General features: G+C 41.0%; 1 protein-coding gene across 2 annotated transcripts in view; it reads right to left on the bottom strand.

Annotated features, from left to right (window-relative positions):
- EIF2B3 (eukaryotic translation initiation factor 2B subunit gamma) overlaps nucleotides 1-22525 on the bottom strand; it is a 99465-nt gene that overhangs the window by 7423 nt on the left and 69517 nt on the right. For both annotated transcript variants that reach the window (XM_045545576.1, XM_045545577.1), the window contains exons 7-10: nucleotides 19375-19502; nucleotides 17884-18074; nucleotides 14491-14568; nucleotides 13793-13941 (exon numbers count right to left, since the gene is read on the bottom strand). In XM_045545576.1, the coding sequence (XP_045401532.1) occupies nucleotides 13793-13941; nucleotides 14491-14568; nucleotides 17884-18074; nucleotides 19375-19502 (546 nt within the window). The remainder of the gene's footprint in view (nucleotides 1-13792; nucleotides 13942-14490; nucleotides 14569-17883; nucleotides 18075-19374; nucleotides 19503-22525) is intronic.

Below are 22525 nucleotides of genomic sequence, written 5' to 3'. Positions count from 1 at the left end.
CTAGGCTCAAACAATCTTGCCTCAGTCTCCCAAGTAGCTGGGACTATAGGTGTACCCAGCTTTAGCTTTGTACCCAGCTAAAAAGGATATTTTTCTTTTATTATTTTTTTTCAGAGCAAGACAACTGGAAAAGGGATATCTTTAAAACCAGCTCCATTTCATATAAAAGACTATACCACATCCTAAAGCACGTTCCTAAGAGCAGCATCACTGGCTCTTAGCATTTAAATGAATTTAAAGAGCATCTTCCTGGTTCCTGAAGACTGGCAGGTGGGAGGAAAGGTCCTTTTGAAAATCATCACTAACATTTATTGCACATTTATTCTATGCCAGGTACAATGCTAAATATATACTCTGTGTACATTTTTCTTTTAATTTTAAAAACTTGTCCAGGCTGGATTTCAATTCCTGGCCTCAAGCAGTCCTCCCACCTCAGCCTCCTGAGTAGATGGGACTACAGGTGTGTACCACTGCACCCAGCTCTCTGTGTACATTACAGGAGTGACTTTTATAAATCTAGCCATTTCATCTGAGAAATCACCTGTGTGTACATTACAGGAGTGACTTTTATAAATCTAGCCATTTCATCTGAGAAATCACCTGGGTAGTGTAAAAGATAAACAAAAACACTCTTAGTATCCTGGCCCCCATCAATCATTTTTGTAGGTCTGGGATGGGAGCTTTATGTTTTTGTTTATTTTTTTCTTAATTTTTTTTTCATGCGGTGGCCGCTGCAGTCTCAAGTGGCCACCGGTCAGGAGCTTTATGTTTTTAATTAGGAAAAAACTTTCCTAGGCCGGGCATGGTGGCTCACGCCTGTAATCCTAGCACTTTGGGAGGCTGAGGCTGGAGGATCACTTGAGGTCAGGAGTTCGAGACCAGCCTGAGCAAGAGCGGGATCCTGTCTCTACTAAAAATAGAAAAAATTAGCCAGGCGTCATGGCGGGTGCCTGTAGTCCCAGTTATTTGGGAGGCTGAGGCAGGAGGATTGTTTGAGCCCAGAAGTTGGATGGAGGTTGCTGTGAGGTAGGCTGACGCCATGGCACTCTAGCCTGGACAACAGAGGAAGACTCTGTCTCAAAAACAAAACAAAACAAAACAAAAAACCTTCCTAGATGATTCCGGGAGTACCACTTTTATCTCTGATGCAGTAATAATCACAACCACATTTTATAGATGAGGTAACACATTTAGAGCATTTAAACCATTTACCCAAACCACATAACTGTTAAGTAACAGATTCAAATCCAGGTCTGTCTGACTCCAGAATCCATCATTTATTAATAATGTAATACAAAGAAATTAGAAAGAAAAAAGACTGGAGGAGCCTAGAACTGCTCAGTTGCTATTCTGAGTTGAGATGGCTTAGCGGAAGGAGCTCTTTTCTAACAAGGGAATATTCAATACTCCTGAGTCAGAAATGGGAAGAGTATAAAATGGGTAGCTGAATGGGGAAGAGGAGGATAGGAAGGTATTAAGCACCCTTTTAAACAAAACAAAACAAAACAAACCAACTAAGGAAAAATCCTCAAATAACCCAGGAGGCATGGGGTATGGAGAAAAGGACATTCCAAGGACTGAAAGCACCATTAAAAAAGATCCTTCCTAAGTGCCATAATTTAGTAAAATGCAGAAAGGAATTCTAGCACTTTATGGCATTCCAGAGTCTTCTTTATCTCTATTCTTCTAGAAGGTTAAAGCCTGTTGGAAAGTAGCAAAAGGCCAAAGCCATAGCCCCTCTGTGGTGTAGGCTAGAGATGGGCAGAGATAGCACTAGTTTGCTTTTTGGCATAGGCTCAGGATACACTCAGTGGGTGGGCTTTACGGGACCTTCCAGAGGTTTCCAACTTGCCTAACTTTGCAACGTGGTCCAGTCAGCAGCTAGGGTGGTTCCTGCTCCTTGGGGAGATTCCTCCCAAAAGGATAAGGAAGTATAGAAAGCCTTAGAAACAGAGGCTCCTGGAACAGAGGTGGCTTGCAGTTGGCTACTAATTTATCACTGAAAAGTCTCATTTCTTTTTCCAAGGTAGTAGTAGGGGCATGTTTCCTACTCAGGAGTTAAGAGCCTAAGAATGCATGCTCTGGAGCTAGGTAAGAGGTAAACATATTCAGGAGACAAAAAACAGCCAACAGGAACTCAAGCAGCCATAATTAGAGACAATTAAATGTCTATTTTGGAAAGTGGGATATAAGTGGGAACTGTTTCTACAAGGAAGAGGCTGGAATGATCGAGGTCAAATTTCCACAGCAACAGATAGGTTTTCCTTATGTTTAGCAGGTCTGATTGAGGTCTTCAAAAACCTCCTTTACTGGTTGTCTTATCTAGTTAGTTAATTGATTTTATGTATGTATGTATGTATGTATATTTGTTGGTTAGTTATGACAGGGTCTCCCTCTGTGCCCAGGCTGGAGTGCAGTGGCGTGATCACATTTCACTGCAGCCTCAAACTGGCATGATCATAGCTCACTGCAGCCTCCAACTCCTGGGTATAAGCTATCCTCCTGACTCAGCCTACCAAGTAGCTGGAAGTACAGGCATGCGCCACCACACCTGACTAATTTTTGTTTTTTGTAGAGACAGCATCTCACTATGTTGCCCAGGCTGGTCTCAAATTCCTGACCTCAAAGGGATCCTCTCATCTTGGCCTCAAAAAGTGCTGGGCTAACAGGTGTCAGCCACCGTGCCTGGCTTTATCCAGTTTATGTGTAACTCTTTTTGAGACACATAAACTACTATTGTAGAGTCTGCAGATATGATAGGGAAAAATGGGTGGGTTGATGGAAAGCTGCTGGCTCTCCTGAGGCTCCTGCTCAGTGCATCTGTAGAAGGCTTTGAGATGAACATCTGACAACAGCTTACTGAGTGTCAAGCTCTTTTCTGACCATTTGTCTCCTCAACTATTTCCCAGTATCACTTCTGTGGTCAGAAATCACCTCCCTTAGCAAGGCTGAAGTATTTTGGAGAAATTTCAACCCAACACACCTTTCTCTCATCCAGAAAGAAACTCTAAGATCAAGGATTTTACTGGAAGTGTGACTGCTCATGCTAGAGGGGATGGACAGATAGGACTATGTCAAACAAGCCTTCTCTAGGTTGCTGATCCACAGCAAGGACTCTGCCTTTTTTGATTAGTGCTGAAGGAGGGAGGAGAGGTGAGTTCCTGTTGCCGAAAAACAGAATTTTCCCCAGTACCAGAACTACAGTTTTTGCATTCTACTTTTAACTATCAGCTTGGCACTAAGGACTCTACTGTGCTTAAACGTGCCTAGCTACATTCTTTAAGAAGCTGCTAAGTGATGGCTGAGACTAATGGAGACCTGGTCCTCATTTCTACTTGGTGTGTTCAAATTTTAAGCAAAGACAGAGGCGTTGGGAAATTACCCCCAAAATTGTAATGCTTCAGTGGAGATGGGCCATAAGAAAAACAAAGAGGTCTACAGTAAGATCACTGCTTGGCCAGGCACACATCACCTGAGGAAGCCCTGACTGGGGAAGCAAGAGTGCCTCCAAATTCTGGCTCCTCTTCTGGCTTTAGTTCGGACTTTCTTCGGTTCATTCTAGGGAATACAAGGAACTCGCACATACGTAAGGCCTAATACATCTTAGTCATTTTACGAAACACTCTACATTCATTTTAATAACTTAATCCTCTCAGCAAACTTACAGGGACGATGATATTTATTCTAATTTTTATAAAGAAAATTGAGGCTCATGGAGATTAAGCAATGGGCCCAAGCCTGTACAGTGGTAAGTGACTCTCCATTGTATCATGACCTCCTGCCTCAGCTGTTGACTAGGCAGTATTTGGCAAAGAGGCATGAAACTACTCAGTAACTCTGAGGACAGACAGGTCTTCTCCTCTGGAGATTAGTTGGCAGGCTTTATAAATCTACTCATAATCCTGGAAGAAGAGTATGGAACTGGAGCCACATGTAGCTTTTCTAGGCATGTGATTAAGGTCTACTTTAGGCCAACTAACCACTTCAGCTCAAAGATGATGGCTCAGTCACCCATATCTCTCCACTGGGGAGCCTCTGAACCTTAGCCCATGTGGTCGTGGTCCAAATGTCCCTCTAGAGAAAGAACCATGTATTATTTTTTATTGATTGATTGATTGACAGGGTCTTGCTCTGTCATCCAAGCTGGAGTGCAGTGGCATCATAGCTCACTATATTTTGAACTCCTGGGCTCAAGTGATCCTCCTGCCTCAGCCTCCCGAGTAGCTGGAACTACAGGTGTATGCCACCATGCCCTGCTAATTAAAAAATTTTTTTTGTAGAGACAAGGTCTCTCTATGTTGCCTAGGTTGGTCTTGAACTTCTGGACTCAAGCAATCCTCCTGCCTTGGTCGCCCAAAGTGCTGGGATTACTGTTGTGAGCCACCCCACCTGGCCTTTAGGTACCTTTCCTTGGTCATATTTTCTTCCTTCCCCACTAGGGGTAACCATTATTTGACTGTAGTGTTTATTGTTCCTAAGTATTTTTATTACATATATTAAACATATAGTATTGTTTTGCATGTTTTAAAATTTTATATAAATTCTATCACCCTCTATGTATTCTTCTGTAACTTGCTTTCCCCCCTTCAACATCACATGTGAGATTTATCCAGGTTACTTCATATAATGAGATATAATACTTGAAGAAATATCTTTCTTGTTTCTGGTTACTCTTGCTCTTGGGTCCTCTAAATGAAAATGTACTGGGCTCTATGGTGCAGGTTGAAAATTTCTTTTAGTTCTATGTGCCTCCCTTCATTATAAAGTTAGTGGTGAGAAATGTCTCCCTCTTAAGAAATCTATGTCCTTATATTCCCTAAGCAGAGGCTAAAAGAGAGGTTTGGGGGAAATCAAAGCAAAGATGTAACCACCAAGGAATTAAGTTGTAGAATTCTTCATCTAAGAAGACAGGTTTAATGCAAATGGTTTAAAGGTAGGAAATGAACCCAAATGCCATTAGAAGCCCGTTAAGTCTAGGGGATCTTCCCAAAGTTTCATAATTTGGTGTTTTCAAGAGTATGACTGAAGAATCATAGAATTTTTTTAAATAATTATGTTCCTTTTTGCAACTCTAATTACTTTTAATAGACCTATGTTTAAGAGGATTCACTTTTATACCTTAAACTACCCATTTGTGGGGGTTCTTTTTTTTTTTTTTTTTGAGACAGTCTTGCTCTGTTGCCCTGGCTAGAGTACAGTGGCATCATCATAGCTCCCTGCAACCTCAAACTCCTCCTGGGCTCAAGTGATCCTCCTGCCTCAGCCTCCCGAGTAGCTAGGACTACAGGCACACACCACCACGCCCAGCTAATTTTTCTATTTTTTGTAGAGATAGGGTCTCGCTCTTGCTCAGGCTGTTCTTGAACTCTTGACCTCAAGTGATCAAGACTTCACTGTACTAATTTGTTAATAGCTTATTTTAATAAGTTTCATTTTCTACTTGGCTACATCTTCAAGTAGAGTTTCCCAGAGGATTCACAGAGGATTCATGGGTGACGCATGTCTTAAGCCCTGGAATATTTCTGATATTTTTATATATCAACCATAATTTGACTGGCTATAGGATTCTTAGGTCACAATTGCTTCCCCTTCAAATTCTCTAAATGTTGTTCCATTGTCTTCTGGACTTAAATGTTGTCATGAAAAAGTCTGAAGTCAGCCTGATTTTCTCCCTTCTATGTGCCTTGATAGATTTTTTTTTCCCTTTCAGTTCTGCATGCCTTGATAGTTTGCAAAAAGGTTGCTTGCCATTTTTCCTTTGGTTCACCTATGTTCCTATTCCTCATGCTGGATGAATCTTGCTATTCTCTTTGGATTTGATGTAAATTTCATTATATCTTACAGATATTCTTTAGTCTATGTATGAGTATGTGGCAGTTATCTAATTTTATTATAGATGAAGCTTCCATCTCTGGTTTTGTTTTTTTCATATTGGTGAGCTTTAAGGAGCGAAGCACTTGCTCTACTATTTTCTCTAGAAGTAGGCAGGGATCTGTTGATAGGTACTCAAACAATTATAGTAGGGGGGTTAAATCAGAGATCTCCGTTTTTCATTCAGTAAATACTTATGAGGCCGGGCACGGTGGCTCACGCCTGTAATCCTAGCACTCTGGGAGGCCGAGGCGGGTGGATCGCTCGAGGTCAGGAGGTCAAGACCAGCCTGAGCAAGAGCGAGACCCCATCTCTACTAAAAATAGAAGAAATAATCTGGCCAACTAAAATATATATAGAAAAAATTAGCCGGGCATGGTGGCGCATGCCTGTAGTCCCAGCTACTCGGGAGGCTAAGGTAGTAGGATCGCTTAAGCCCAGGAGTTTGAGGTTGCTGTGAGCTAGGCTGACGCCACGGCACTCACTCTAGCCAGGGCAACAAAGCGACACTGTCTCAAAAAAAGAAAAAAGAAAAGTAAATACTTACAAGGTATCTAACATATAAAAAGTGCAGTATTAAGGAGTTAGGGGATACAAAGTCTAGGAGAAGAATTTCTATACTCAAGGAATTTATAGTCTGATTGAAGAGAAAAGAAATATACAGTAAATGCCACATTGCCACATGAGCATAAATAAATGTTACAGGCACATGGAGCATAGAGGTAGGGGAAATAATTTCTGGCTAGGACAATTCAAGAAGGCTACATGGAAGAGGTGGAATATGAATTGGACCTTTAGAGATGGGTAGGATTTCTATAGGTAAAGAGGTCTAAAGAGAGGCAATTTAGGCAAAATGAATGTCAGGAATAAAGGAAAGTGGAAAAGTAAGGGACCCAGTGGGCGGGGAAGTCAGTTGAGTGTAGCTGAAGGGCACACTCAGGGTAACAATGAGAAGCAGTAATATCTCATCTGGCTTTGAAGGCTGCACTTGCTAACTGTAGAAAGCACAGAAAACTTAGATGAAACCCTGGCTTTCCAGTCTGCCTGCACGTGAAGGTGCTACTCTAGACTGCTGATTTGGTCATTGGCCTTACACTAAGGGAAAATGCAGGTTCAAGACCAGGGGACCAAAGATGTAGAACATAGGACTGACACTCAAGCCTTGACAATGAAGTTTTCACTAGACTTTGGATTCCTAAGCATCAGCTGTCATATAAAGCAGCAGAAATGAGAAATATGGGCAGGAGCTTTCTCTGTATAGTCTCGCCTACACTTTCTCCAAGGTGGTCCCATTAGCATCCCTTAATCCCTGAGGATGTTGGGCAAGCACCCAAGCCACTGTCCAGAAAGCTCAGCAGCCCATCACTGCTGGCAGAGACAAACACACCAAAAATATGAGAAAATCCCTTCTGACCAAATTTATGTTCCTACCCTGCCACTCAGTCCAGATGTAATAGCAGCAAGGTAATCAAGTCTCACGTGACTGCAATTTAATTACCTTTCCCCAAATTTACCATAAGTAATTAAAACTAAATGACACCAAAATAATAGGAAAAAGTTCATATGGGATGCAGGATGTCTGATCTTATCAGCAGGAGATAATTTGCAGGATTGGGTAATCTCTAATGGCCTTCCTAGTCATTAGCCCCGTGTGGGCTGCCTATAGCTTTACCTCAACCTTTTTATTTAAATAAAATAGCAGCAGCCGCCATCTGAACCTTTTACTGTTTCCCCAGCTAGAAATCTCATTAGGTCATCCAAGTTTCTTAGGGGGCTGTGGTTTCCTCACCGAGTCTCTTCATGCCAATTAGGACACTAACATTGGACTTTAATGTGGTGCTAGACAGCTGCTCCTTTGCCCACCCACAGGAGGGGAGGGAGAGGTTGCTAATTAGAGCAAAGGGGAAAGTTATGCCACTGTCTTCCATGGAAGGTCTGAGGCAGGATGAGAAAGACAATGGAAGGTACAAAGCCTCATGAGTTACTCTGGAACCAGGTGATCAAATGGATGAAGGTAAGTGTAGTTCTGGTTTTCAAGAGAATGGTGATGTCTGTCAGTCTTAGGCAGGAGTCTGAAATGGGACATGGAGTAGCAGGGGTGCAATTAGGAAAAAATATGGAATGCTACAATTTATTTATCTGTAAAAATGTAGTGGTTAAATTGGATGACATCTAAGGCCTCATCTCACTCTAACAATCCAGACTCAATGTTGGAGCCAGATCATGAGAAACTATAAAGTTTCAACTTTCTTCTAAAAGTAATGAGAGCCTTCAAAAGTTTTTTTTAATAGACCAGGGATATGATCAGAGATATTCTTTAGAAAGACAACACTGGCAACATGCCACCTTTGTGAAGTGAATAAAGTAATAGTAATAATAACAACAATAATAAATAAAAATAGCAATTAACATTCTATGGGCCCAGCAATGTTTTAAGTGCTTTACATTTACTAACTCATTAAGTACTACCAATAAACCTATGAAGTAGTTCAGTTTTACCCCATATTATAATGAGAAAACCAGGCACAAAGAAGTAAGACCAATTCTCTAAGTGGGTAATAATCGATAGGCCCAGGATTCAGTTTGCTCCCTGACTCCAAAGCTCACGTTCTAATCCATAGGAGCAGTGGTAGAAGGGTGGATTTGGAAGAGAAAGAAAGAAAGATAGAAAAATAAGATAGAGAACACCTCAATGATTCAGGAAAGAGATAAAGATTTTATCTCTGGGTCTGACCTCTTCTCCTAACCTCTAATCACAAACTGAATACTAGACACCTCCACACACCTGGATATCCTATGGGCACTTCCAACCTTTTGTGCCCTACATAGAACAGACTTCATCTCCCCACAAATATGCCCCTCCTTCCTCATTTCAGAGAGTGCACCACCCTGTACCCTGTTTCCCTAACTAGAAACCTGGGCTTCACCTATCAACTGTCCTCCTCCTTACCCCATAAATCTCTTCTTGCTCACTCCATGTCAGTCTCCTTAGATTACTTGTCCTTGTCTAAAATTGCTGATGTTCCCCAAGGTTTTGTCTTGGTTTCTTTTCTTTTCATGCCACACACTCTCCCTGGGTGATCTCATCCACTCCCAAGGCTTCTGTTACCACCACCTTTATGCCAATAACTCCCAAATTTGTACCCTGAGCACAAGCTTCTTTCCTGAGTTCCTGTATATTGAAGCCTCCTGCACATCACCATGCACTGAACTTGTTCCAAATGGAATTCATCTTTCCCCACCTCCAACCCTGCAAATGTTGCTCATTCTCTACTGATTTCTATCTTAGTAAACAGCACACCAGAAGCCTTATTGCTCAAGCAAGAAATCTGATAGTTTTCCTTAATTTCTTTTTCACCTCATATATCTAGGCAGTCACCATGTTTTTATAGTTTTTATTACCTTATTATCTCTCTTCTCCATCTTCACTGAAATGAGCCCTTAGTTTAGGACCTCTTCATTTTACCAGGATTATTTCAATATTCTTTCTGCTTCCATGTTTACCCTCTTCAGACCATCCTCCATACCACAGCCCAAATGATCTTCCTAAACTGTGAATTTAATCATGTTATCACTTTGCTTTTTTTTTTTTTTGAGACAGAGTCTCACTCTGTTCCCCAGGCTAGAGTGCCACCGTGGCATCAGCCTAGCTCACAGCAACCTCAAACACCTAGGCTCAAGCAATCCTCCTGCCTCAGCCTCCCAAGTAGCTGGGAATACAGGCATGTGCCACCATGCTTAGTTAATTTTTTTTTTCTATATATATTTTTAGTTGTCCACATAATTTCTTTCTATTTTCAGTAGAGACAGGGTCTCGCTCTTGCTCAGGCTGGTCTTGAACTCCTGAGCTCAAACGACCCATCAGCCTTGGTCTCCCAGAGTGCTAGGATTACAGGCGTGAGCCACCGTGCCTGGCTATTACTTTGCTTTAAACTCTTGAATTACCATTAGCTACCAAACTCCTTGGGGAACAGTCCATGATGTGGCCCTTATCCATCTGTACAGCTTTGTCTCTCCATTCCTCTATGAAGTCTATATTCCTGTTATTATGAATTGTTTAGCATTCTTTCATATAATAAATACTGAGTTCCTGTGGGCCCTCAGGATATAACAGTGAACCAGAAAGATAAAGTACTTACATTCTGAAACTCAATACTTGTGGGAGACAAGTAAACAAGGTAAGGCTAGATAATGATATTGCTATGAAGGAAATAAAGCAGGCTGATGTAATGGCAATTAGTGGAACAGGTTACTACTTCTAATAGGGCAGTGAGGGAAGCTCCTCTGAAGAGGTGACATTTGAACTAAGATTAAAATAAGGAGATGTTTCTGGAGTACGATATGCTCTCTCATAGTTCACACTCTTAATGTAACTAGAACATTCCTTTCTCCAGTTCAGGCGGCTCTACTCATTGTTCAAGATTCAGCTCAAGGGTCATTTCTTTCATCAAGTCTTTCCTGATCCTTTCTTCCTTTGTGACCATAGAGATTTCTACCATAGCACCTATAACTTCTTATTACATATAGTCTATAAATTCATTGAGGGAAGAGATTAAAACGTATGTAGTTTTATTTCTTTCACTGCCCAGCACAGTCTTCAACATAGAGTGAGTCCTTTAGTGTTTTATAATCAGTGAAATATCTGAGATGGGTCTCTATCAGTGATGTGCTAAAGCTCACTTGTCTCAGTGTGGAAGAGTAGATTATTAATACCTCTTCTCAACTCAGCGTTCAGTGATATTATTGGCCATAGGGGAAGAATTTATATGACAGAAATTAGCAGATGTTAGAAATGAGGTCACTTATTTTTTCCTTTGGAGAGCTGGTTGTTAACAATTTATCAGCACACCACTAGTAGCAGTGTACCACAAGACTCAGGCTATTTTTTTTTTTTGGCAATTAGAGTTAGTAGTTAAAGCAAATAGTTCTGAAGTTTGTATTATAAAAAAACAACAGTCCCCTGCTACCCACTACTCTGCATTTCCCTCTTCCCAAAGGCAACTCTTTGAGTTCTTTTTGCTGAGTATTTCAGTATTTACTTCCATGTCTCTAGGTATTAACATTGTATTACTATTTCTTGATTTTTCAGTTTTAGGCACTGTCAATTGACTTCCCACAATGAAAGATAAGGATTTAGCTCTCCTTTCCCCCATGTGCCACCTTTCCCTTCCTATTCCTCATTCTTTCAATAGAGTTATAGTATAACTTTGGTCAACAGCGTTTACTTTATTATGACTGTGTAAATTCTATCTTGTAGCTGAGCCACATAGCAAACTAGGATGTCTTTTCATTTATTATGCAGGTTGAGTAGCCCTTATCTGAAATGATTAGTACCAAAAGTATTTAGATTTTGGATTTTTTTTTTATTTTGGAATATTTGCATTATACTTACAGGTTCAGCATCCCTAATCCAAAAATCCAAAATCTGAAATACTCCAATGAGCATTTCCTTTCAGTGTCATGTCAACGCTCAGAAAGTTTCAGATTTTAGAACATTTTGGATTTTTGGATTAGGGATACTTAACCTGTACAATTTTTTTTGTCTTCCCAGAGTTAATAACTATCTTGTTTTGTTAGATGGTAATCTGTGATATCACCAATTCAATCCCAAACTTTTAACCAGTTGGCTAAATCTCCTTTCAATATGTTTGTATGTTTTCGGTATTTTATTAGTTTCATCTTCCTGAATAAGTCTTTTCTGGTTCTTTGGTTTTGTTCCACTCTGGGTTAACTGTTCCCTTTATGCCTCATGCAAAGCTGTCATCCTCATCTCCCTTCATTGTCATCCTATGGAATTCTTTTTGACCTTTTCTGAGTTGAATCTGTTTCTTATATTTTTCTTCTTGGTTTACTCTTCATTTTGGTGGAATAAATCTTCTAGTAAAGTTTTTGAGATTTTTTTATATCTGAAAATGTTTTTATTCTACTGTCAGATTTGCTTAACACTTTGCCTTGGCATACAATTCTAGACTGAAATTAACTTTCCTCCACAATTTTGAAGGCATTGTTCCATTATAGTTTCTATTGTTGCTACTAATAAGTCCAAAGCCATTCTGGTTCCTGCTTAGTTGTATATAACCTATTATTTTCTCTTTGGAAATCTGTAGCATGTTTTGTCTCCAGTGTTCTGAAGTCTCAAAATGATGTGAACTTATTTTTACCCATTGTGTCTGTTGGGCACTTAGTGGGCCCTTTCATTCTCTTAACTTGTATCTTTCAGTTCTGGGACATTTTCTTATATTCTTCCTCTGTTTCTTCAATTTTCTTTTTATGGAACTCCTATTCAGATAATGGACTTCCTGGATTAGTCCTCTAGTCTTCGTATTTTCTTTTCTATGTTCCATCTTTTTGTCTTTTTGCTCTACTTTCTGGGAAATTTCAAACTTATCTTCTATTCTTATATTGAATTTCTTCTTTTTGTTATATTTTTAAATTTCCTAGAATTTTTCTTTGAAATGAAAGCTTGTTCAAAAGTACCTTCCTCTCCTTACAGAGTCCATTTCTCCTAAGTCGCTTTTTTCTATTTGTTTGATTTGGTCTCTGTCCTTCATCATAGTGGCTTTCTTTAGATCTCTGTCGATCCTTGGTTATCTCTTCAAATTTAGGAGTGGAATCTAGAAATGCTGATTGGAAGCTCTGAGCACAAAAATGGAATTTGCCATCTGTAAACGTCAGTACATGGTGATCTGACTGTGCTGTTAGATAGAAATCTCTGATATAAATAAATTTATATTTTTCTTCTTGGGCTAGCCAGATATTTGACAAGCCTCTCCCAAACTCCTAACTGAAGGCATTATGGGAAGTTGGGAAAGTGGGCTGGGGGGAGAACAAAGTCAGCAGCCAATATCTCTATATATACCAACTTTCCTGATTTTTATTATACTGTCTATTGTCTTCTACTAGTTATTCTTCCTAAAGAGTAAAGGCAGCTCCTCTCCCTAAAGTGCTTTCCTAATCTTTTGCTGGCAGCTGTGAGAAATAATTCAGCTTTCATGGTCTTCCCCTATCCTTTTCTCCTGTCAATTCTTGGACAGAGAAATTAATAGATGTCAAAGCTAGAATAAATCTCAGGCTGCTCCGGCCCAGGGGTTTTCAAAATTAGTTTTATGACTCTCTTACACATTCTACAGGAGGGACAAGTGCCCCCTCCCCACTGTATTCAGAGCAACTATGCTTTTATTGGTTCTAAATATTGAGTTTCTACATAAGATTTATCTTTTTTTTTCTCCCCTGCCACTTCAGGAAAGGTACATAAGATTTATCTTAAGAAAAAGTTCCCTTTATGAAAAGCCTGAAAACCATTGATCTGGTGATATCATTCCTTTTTCCCACCACCACCGCCTGCATTTTATATATGGAAAAACCTGAGGTCCACACAGAGGAAGAATCTCATTAAACATTATTCAAGTCTCCTCACTCCAAGTCCAGATTGTTCATGAACCAAGATTTTAGGATACCCTAAAGTATCTCCAATTGGGGAAGATTCTCCACAACTTGTAGAGAAGCTCTTCCTCAAAAGCAGTGTATATCTTATATGTCCACTCCTCCTAGGCCTCTGCCTTCTTCAGGGCTGCTCTGGGGTACTGAATAGGGGAAGGTGACCCTTAGGAATTGGTGCAGTGTCATTCCAGCACTGCCAGTGGCTCACTACTATGGCCATCCCCATCACGTAGGATACCAAGGCAAGAGAAGGCAGCTTCTCCCATTGTCATAAATATGAGAAGCACAATGGAAATGCTTTGAGAAATCATGTCATTATGGAGGCAAAACCAAGGCCACAAAGGGCCTTGACACTACTTCTTTCTTCCTTTTCCCTTTCCTCCCCTCCCCAAGGTGAGCTGTTTCTGGGGCTAGATTGCGTTCCAAAGCCTTCTAAGCATAGCAGGAGCTTTGCCTCGAGTGAGAATAAGGAGAAACATACCCTTCCTCCACGGTGACCGAATTCATGAGAAGGCAATTGGTAATAGTCACTCTATCTCTTATGAGACAGGATGAACCAATGACTGAGCGCTTAATGGATGACTTCTCTCCAATCTGTGTATCTGGTCCAATGAGGCTGTCAACTCCAATCTGCAGAAGGCAAATATAAAACCTTGTTCATCCATCTCAACTGATGTAAACCTCCCTCCAAATCCCTTGAGCTAGGATCCAATGGGATCTTGCCATGGAGACACTTTAGCAGGAAGAACCATCATTAGTATTTCTTAGGGCCATGGGTCACACAGCATCTCTGAGACCAACTCAAACCTATATTGAAGCAAGGGCCCTCCCCTGCCAAGAAAAAAAATCAAAAAACCAGACACATATACACATGCTCATGCACTTATGTGCACAGATATGCACAGGAGTACTCTTGAAGAGAGTGCTCAAATCAAGGTAAAAGAGCAACGGATTGAAACTCCTGAATGTCTGTATCCCAACACTATAAATGGACCCTTCCTTACCGGGTCTGCACTTGGCCAGGTAGCTTTCTTGAGTGAGATTTTACCAGAACCCAGCTGGGATTTTCCTGGGACTAATGAGGTGAAGGGCTTAAGGGCCTCAATCCAGCTTCTCAAGGACAAGTCTCAATGCCCCCAGAGAATGTCCCATGCCCATCCTTCCCACACTAGCACTTACCAGGTGTTTGCTGACAATCTGGGCTGATGAATGGATCAGTGATTCTTCTGGACAAAGAACAGGCAGCAATTTGGGCACCTTGAGGAAAAGAGTTTTAGTCACAAAGACCAGAAAAACGCCCCAAAACGCCTTAGGTCGAACCCAATGACCAATCAGAGATGTGGAAAGTTCTCAGCCATAGCTTCCTGTCTGTGTGAGGGAAAGCAGGAGGCTGCTGCATCTCCCCTAGGACCAGGGTTGTTTATGTAGCAGCTTCTAGATGGCCTTATCCTCAGTTTATTAGCTGAGAGTGCTCCTCCCTAAAAGTAATGCCACATCCCTTGGCTGGGAGGCAGTGAGACAAGCCTTTGAGACACCCATGCAGCACTTCTTGGAAAAGGAGGCCTGATGAGGGCAAGGAACATGATGAGTCTTGATCATAGTCACTCTAGCTTCCTGCTCACCCCCTGGACCACTGTGGCCATGCATGAAGTGAGGACAGGATCAATATTAGACAAATTCCATAGTAAGGACACACCTCCAAGAAGGCATCCATGTTATTCACAGCTAAAAGAAAACATGATGAAAAGTTCACAATTATTCTCTCTCCAGTATGAGAAAATTGAAAAGGTTAGGGGTATGGGGAGGGGGGCTTTGGCTACAAGACCATTAGGAAGGCACAAAGAGTGTGTGTATCTGTGATTCTCTGGCACAGGCAGAATGCTGGTCAGAGCACTGTGTGTGGTAGCCACACTATCTGAGGGAAGCCTTGCCAGCACCAGCTACACTGGCACATGAGGGCTAATCCCCAGCTCCTAGCCCTAGGATCTCCTCTATTACACTCTGAATCCTTTCAGGCCTGTTTGCTGCACAGTTCCCGAAGGCAGTTCAGAGGATACTTCTCCAGTCTCAGGCTATTTGCTATTCATGAACCTGCTTCTAGACCAGCCTGACAGACTTGAGTCATGGGTAAATGTGGGACTAGCTGTGATTTCTCTTTAGCCCTCTGGCTTGGGATTCCCTTGGATCTATAACTAATCCAGGTTGAGGCCAGCTTGAGCTCTGGGGCTGTGGCTACACACACCATGTAGTGTGGGTCATGTATATTCTAAAGCCAGGTTTTCTTCAGGGATTAAATCCCAATTTTCTTTTTCTTTTTAAATTTCATTTCAAAATATTATGGGGATACAAACACTTTGGTTACATATATTGCCTTTGCACTGCCAGAGTAAGAGCTACAAGAATGCCCATCCCTGAGAAAGTATACAATGCACCCATTAGGTGTGAATTTACGCACCCTCTCCTCCCCTCTCCCACCTGCCCAACATCTGATGAATGTTACTTCCATATGTGCACAAAATGTTTATTATCAGTTAGTGCCAATTTAATGGTGAGTACATGTGGTGCTTGTTTTTCCATTCTTGTGATACTTCACTTTGAAGAATGGCCTCCAGCTCCATCCAGGATAATACAAGGGGTGAGTAGTACTGCATGGTATACATATACCACATTTTATTAATCCACTCATGTATTGATGGGTACTTGGGTTGTTTCTACATCTTTGAAATTGTGAACTGTGCTGCTACAAATATTCAAGTGCAGATGTCCTTATTATAGAATGTCTTTTTTTCCTTTGCGTAAATACCCAGTAGTGGGATTGCTGGATCAAATGGTAGGTCTACTTTTAGTTCTTTGAGGTATCTTCCTATTGCCTTCCATAGAGGTTATACTAATTAGCAGTCCCACTAGCAGTATATGAGTGTTTCTATCTCCCCACATCCATGGCAACATTTGTTGTTTTGGGACTTTTTGATAAAAGCCATTCTTATTGGAGTTAAGTGATAGCTCACTGTGGTTTTGATTTGCATTTCCTTGATGATTAGAGATGTTGAGCAATTTTTCATAAGTTTTTGGCCATTAGTCTGTCTTCTTTTGAAAAGTTTCTGTTTAGGCTGGGCATGGTGACTCACACCTGTAATTCTAACACTCTGGGAGGCCGAGGCGGGAGGATTGCTTGAGGTCAGGAGTTAGACCAGCCTCAGCAAGAGCGACCCCCTGTCTCTACTAAAAAAATAGAAAGAAATTAGCAGGGCAACTAAAAATAGAAAAAATTAGCTGGGCATAGTGGCATGTACCTGTAGTCCCAGCCACTTGGGAGGCTGAGGCAGGAGGATCACCTGAGCCCAGGAGTTTGAGGTTGTTGTGAGCTAGGCTGACACCACGGCACTCTAGCCCGGGCAACAGAGTAAGACTCTGTCTCAAAAAAAAAAATAAATAAATAAAATAAAATAAATTAAAAAAAGAGAAAAGTTTCTGTTCATGTCCTTTGCCCACTTTTTACTTTTAATGGGGTTGTTTGATTTTTTTCTTGTTAATTTTCCTGAGTTCTGTACAGATTCTACTTATTAGCCCTTTATCGGGATGTGTAGCATGCAAATTTTCTCCCATTCTATAGGTTGTCTATTCGCTCTAGTGATAGTTTCCTTGGCTGTGCAGAAGCTTTTCAATCCCAATATTCAACAATATCTTTTATATCACTCTACCCCCACTGCTCACTCCAGTCTGCAACTCCAATGACAGTTTTCATAGAGTTCTACCAGGAACAATGTCAACAGCTAATCTTTTCATTATCTCACCCATATTACCCTTGAATGCCACCCCAGTGTAGCTCCCTCAATTATCTATCTTTTCCTGTTCTCATCTAAACCTGTTACTCCTCTACATTTCCTTTTCCTACTCTCAACATCCCTCCCTCCTTAAAGCTTCCTCCTGTGCCCACTACACAATAAAGAGCTCCCCTCCACCCTCAACATCTTTACTGTCCCCCTCTCTATCCCCTGCCTTCACTAAGATCTGGCTGGTCTTTGAGGGTGCTTCTTCCCCTTCAGTGGAAACTATTTCTTCTCCAGATCTCACAAACTGCAGGGCTAAAAGGAGGGGTTAGCACTAATGCTGTTTCCAGACAGTTCTCTCTCACAGACATTCCTTCCTTGAGGCTTTGCCATCTGGCCACTCTATACTCTGTTCCTTCACCTTCTCAGGGAAACCCCTTCTGTATGCCTGTTTGCCTCATCAAAGTATTAATAATGATTACATCATATTTATCTGCTTGTTTATGAAGTAAGTACTACAGACATCCCCATGCTGAACAGAATAGGAGGAAGCTGCTGAACCCAGAGGCCAGAAGTTAGCCTTTCCTTGGAGCCACAGAGGCTCTGCCTCTATACCAGGCTCTCTGCTTCCCCTTTTGCTACACCTGGATACCCTAATGGTCTCACTTGACATGCAGGTCTTGCTCTACCTTGGGAATGGGAGAGATTCTAACGTGTAGCAAAGGAAAAACTAAGACAAGTGGCTCAGTCTGTTTCTAGGGCAGAAGCCTCCATGATCCCTCTTCTAAACTCATCCTCTCACCTGTCTGTTTGCTTCCATGTAGAGTCCCAGTGTGCTTACTCGAGAGCAGAGGCCCTCTTTCATGATGTGGACATAGCAGTTCACCTGTGATCTGGACAAGTCTTCCCACCTGTCTCCTCGACAGGCATTCCAGCAGGTATCAAAGGGAGCCAAGGTCAGTGTATTTTCTTCTTTTATAAAACTGTAAATATCTTCAGAACAAACACCCAAACCAAACAAGAAAATGAGAGATAACAGAAGAGATACAGACTCAATCAAGGTTTTTTTTCAAAAATTAAAAAAAAAATTTTAAGAGACAAGGTCATACTACGTTGCCTAGGCTGGCCTCGGACTCTCAGATTCAAGTAATCCGCCCACCTCAGCCTGCCGAGTAGCTGAGACTACAGGTGCACATCACTGCATTTGGCTCTCAGTCAAGTTTTAAAAGAAGTTACAGCTTACACTTCTCCCTCTGGAACTCACCAATGAAAACAGGGACTCTGGGAAAATCCCACTAAAACCTGAAAGACTAAGTCAAATTAAAAGAGGCAATGTGCTTTCCTGTGTATTCGAATCGTATGATGTAAAAATGCTTAATAATCAAGTTCCAATAGGGAAAATAAAATAGATGACCCTTGTAAATCATGAAATAACACAATCAAGAGTCCAGGTGTTTGTGATGAGCCATGCTGACTTTGTGCTACTAGTCTCTATTGCCTCATCAGGTAGCTGTGCTATGATAGAAAGAGCACAGAACTTGGGAGTCGGAGTACCTGTGCTCCAGTTTTTCAAGTCTCACAACAGCCCTCTGAGATCTTTTATTTTATGATAAGAAAACTGGGATCACGAGACTAAGTAACCTGACTCAGGTCACAGAGGTAATAAGAGGCAAAGTCAGATTTTAAACCCAGTTCTATTTAATGCCAGCCAAGGCCTACAACTTTAACCATTATGCTATACTGTCTCTATTTATTCATTTGCTAAATATTTTTTCAGAACATCTACTATGAGCCTAGGACTGGGCCAGGGACTGGGGATATGACAGCAAATAAGACAGATCTCATCTCCAGATCCTGGAATGGAGACAAGTCTGACTGGCCTCTGGTCGGTCTGTAATTGTACACTCCTTCACCTTCCTTCCCTTGATAGAAGAGGCTGAGTTTAATCAGGAATGGGGCTGCCCAGAGCCTAGAGAACAGGGGAACTGAGAAGTGGCAGGCAGAGTTTAAAGATAAAATAGTCTAGTGAGGAATATAGCCAAACCAGCTATGAACCAGAGGATGGGGCCGGAGGCATGATCACTCTGTCCCTGAAGAGTACAGTGACAGGATCTGCCTGAGCAAGCTTACCCAGAGCTCAGGGATTGAGGCTGGTGAGCTGTCTTGCCCTGTAGGTTAGACAAGAGTCTGCTGCTTTGAGACAGGCATGTTGGGCTGGGCTAACCTGCCCAACCACTCTCTCCAGAGGTGCTGCTACCCCTGCCCCTCTTAATGCACCAACCCAAGCACTGACCTAAGGACTTCAGATCCTTTTTCTTCAGATCCTCCTCTTTTTCTTCTTGTCCTTGTTGTGAGGAAGCTGAGGAAAACTGTTTTCTCACTAGATATGGAATAAGTTCACTCCGGATAGAAGTGATTGACCTAGGATGAAAGAGTGGCCAAATATGACAAAACTGACTGTCCATAACCGAATGGGATTAAAAACTCTGTGCCTCCAAGGAAAAGCAAAATCCCTCGTCTCATGCCACTTTGGGACTGACAGAGATCAAATGTGGCACGGATCTGGCAGTTCTGGAGAGGCAGAGGATCTGAGTTCTTTTTATCAGCTTCAGGCTGCGGGTGGGAGAGTTGTGTACTGAATCTGAGAATCTCTCCCCCTGGTCAAAGCAGAAACTAGTCTTTCATAAAGTCCCAACTATATGATGATGATGATGTGTGTACGTATAAGTGTACATATGTATACATGTATTTTAACACAGTGCTCTGACTTCATTGGCAAAAACCCATGAGAAGGCAGAATGCTTTGGTCTTTTGAAGAAAGTTGTTTCAAAACCATTTAAATGTTTCTCCATAAAGGCTTTGCACATCTTGTTAGAGTAATTCTATATTTTTTGTTGGTATTATAAATGGTATCTTAAACTATTATTCTCTTCTTGATGTTGGTTTATAAAAATTTAATTTACTTTATATTTTGATCTTATAGCCAATTGCCTTGCTAAACAATCTTATTAGTTCTCATAATTTATCTGTAGATTCTGACAATCATATCAACTATGAAGATAACAATTTTCTTCTTTCCTAATCTCCTTATCTTTTATTTTCATTTATTTTTCATCATCTTGCCACACTGGCTAAGACCTCCAATACAATGCTGAATAGAAGCACTAGTAGCAATCATCCTTATTTGTTCCTGATTTTAAAGGGAATTCTCCTACTGTTTTATCATTTATAATGATGACTGTTGTAGGTTTTTCTGTAGATACCCTTTATTATGTTGAGGAAGTTTTCTTTTCTTTCTAACTTGCTAAGACATTTTATCAATGAATGAGTACTGAATTTTATTTAAAAAAATAATTTTTTTGTATCTATGGAGCTCATCACATTTTTTTCCTTTAGTCTATGGTGATGAATTAAATATTTTAAAATTTTCTAATGTTAACAGCTGTGTTTGACAATGACGGTGCAGAGAATTTCTGCTGTATGCTCCCCCATAGTAGTGGAATTATGAGTGATTTTCTTCTTTCTGCAAATTATCAAATTTTAGAATTTTAGGCCATTCTTAAGTTTCTTTTTTTCTTTTGCAGCAACCTGCATGGAATTCTTAAGTTTCTTGTCTCTTGTTTTTTTTTTTTTGGTTTCTGTGGTACAACTTTCCTGGTTTGATTTAGACCCTCTGCAAATTTAAAATCAATTCTAATGACTAAGTGGTTTCCAAGCAAATTTCATCTTTCCACCTACTTAAAAGAGTGGGCTCCCTTACAACAGTTGTACTTATATACCAATGCTTATTAGAGAATTCCCACAACAAAGTTAACTTCAATTTACTTTCATGTAATCTTATCAGTCTAGGCCAGCACTTACAGAAGATCACACGAAAGATCAATGTGTAGGAAAACTCCTAGAAGGCAAAAAAATGACTGCACTATCTTTACACTACTCAGATACAAGCAATAAGCAACCTTAGCCAAGAGCTTTGGAGTTCTCCTTCATTTGTCCTTCTTGGGTCCCAGGAGGCACCGTGCTTCCTGGTAGACAGTGAGATAGGTAGGATATTGGGTCTAAGTGACCAGGAATCTGTAACAGGGGAAGGGGGGACTTGATCTTTAGTACAGTGAGTATGTTTTTGATTTATACTTAGCAAAGGAAATTAAAGCAGAGGGGTGAGAGACAAGCACATGTTTTTCAGTTTTCTTTCTAACACTGTGACCTTTTTAGAATTTAAGTCACTAATTAACTTATTTAGCATTTACCAAGCATCTATTATATGACAGTCACTGTGCTAGACCTTAGAAATATAATATTTCTGATTTCAAGGAATTCATAATCCAGTGGGCAGTAACCTGGTATGGCTACTGGTATGAAGAAGAAAGGTAAAGGAGATGAAGCTGATAGGGTAGGCGAGGGAGCCAGACCATGGAAGTTTTCTGTGGCAGTCTAGGAAGTCTGGACTGAGAAGCCAGTGGTAGTTTTTAAGCAGGAAAGTGACTCAATCAGTTTTATTTCTTAATAAGGTAATTCTAGTAGCAGTGTGAAAGAAGGCCTGGAATAAGGAGTCTGAAGAAAGGGAGACCAGTTACAATACTCTGAGAGATGAGATAATGAGGCCTGAGAGAGAGGTTAAAATATGGGCAGCTCTATAAACCTGACTGCTGCCACACACTTGCCACCACCTCCCCCAAGCCCTGTTCTAAGAAGCTCTGCATGCTGACACAGGACCACACAGATGGAATATAGGTAGGAAGGCGAGATAGAGGCAGAGGCCCAGAGGGTAAGGAAAATTATGAACCCTGGAGCTATACAGTTCATGGTTTTTGTCATTTTTAAAGGATCAAGTCAAACATATTTGAAAAATTCTGTGTAAGCTGGGAGTTCTTGTAGTGAATTTCAATGTGATTTTTCTCCTGATCTTTTGATGGAGATTTAAAAATTTCCATATGAATACAAAGAATGAAACAACAATTACTCTTAGCTCTTTTTCTCCCCTTTTAATGCTCCAAACCAGTTCGGTTAGCAAATGTTCCTAGGCCCCCTCCATTGGAAAACAAGTCAGTTCCCTTTGAAGAAGTGACAAAGCATGGACAGCTGGGGATTTCAGGGCCATGATATTTACATTATGGACCAAACAGATCTGTCACTGTAAGAGGCGAGCAAATAAGTCTTGGCACATGGCCCCATCAGGCAGAGCTGTTCGAGATCAGTGATTTGAAGAGAGTATATGAAGCAGTCCTGCCAGGTCCCCACCCATCTTTGCTGGAGCTCAGCATTAGGTCAATTCCCATAATGCAGCTGGTTTAGCAACTTAATGGGGGAAACAATTACTCTTCCTGCTTCCTAGTCAAAGTGGTGGCAGCTCAAAGCTGTGCCAAGAAATGATACAAGGCTACTGTGAACCACTGTGAACATCCTGACCTTGGGCCTGAGGGTCACCAGCTGGATACAGTGCC

The sequence above is a fragment of the Lemur catta genome, chromosome 3, assembly GCF_020740605.2.
Source record: "Lemur catta isolate mLemCat1 chromosome 3, mLemCat1.pri, whole genome shotgun sequence".
NCBI lineage: Eukaryota > Metazoa > Chordata > Mammalia > Primates > Lemuridae > Lemur > Lemur catta.
Note: the sequence above shows the minus strand (reverse complement) of the source record. Positions and strands in the feature narration are given on the sequence as shown.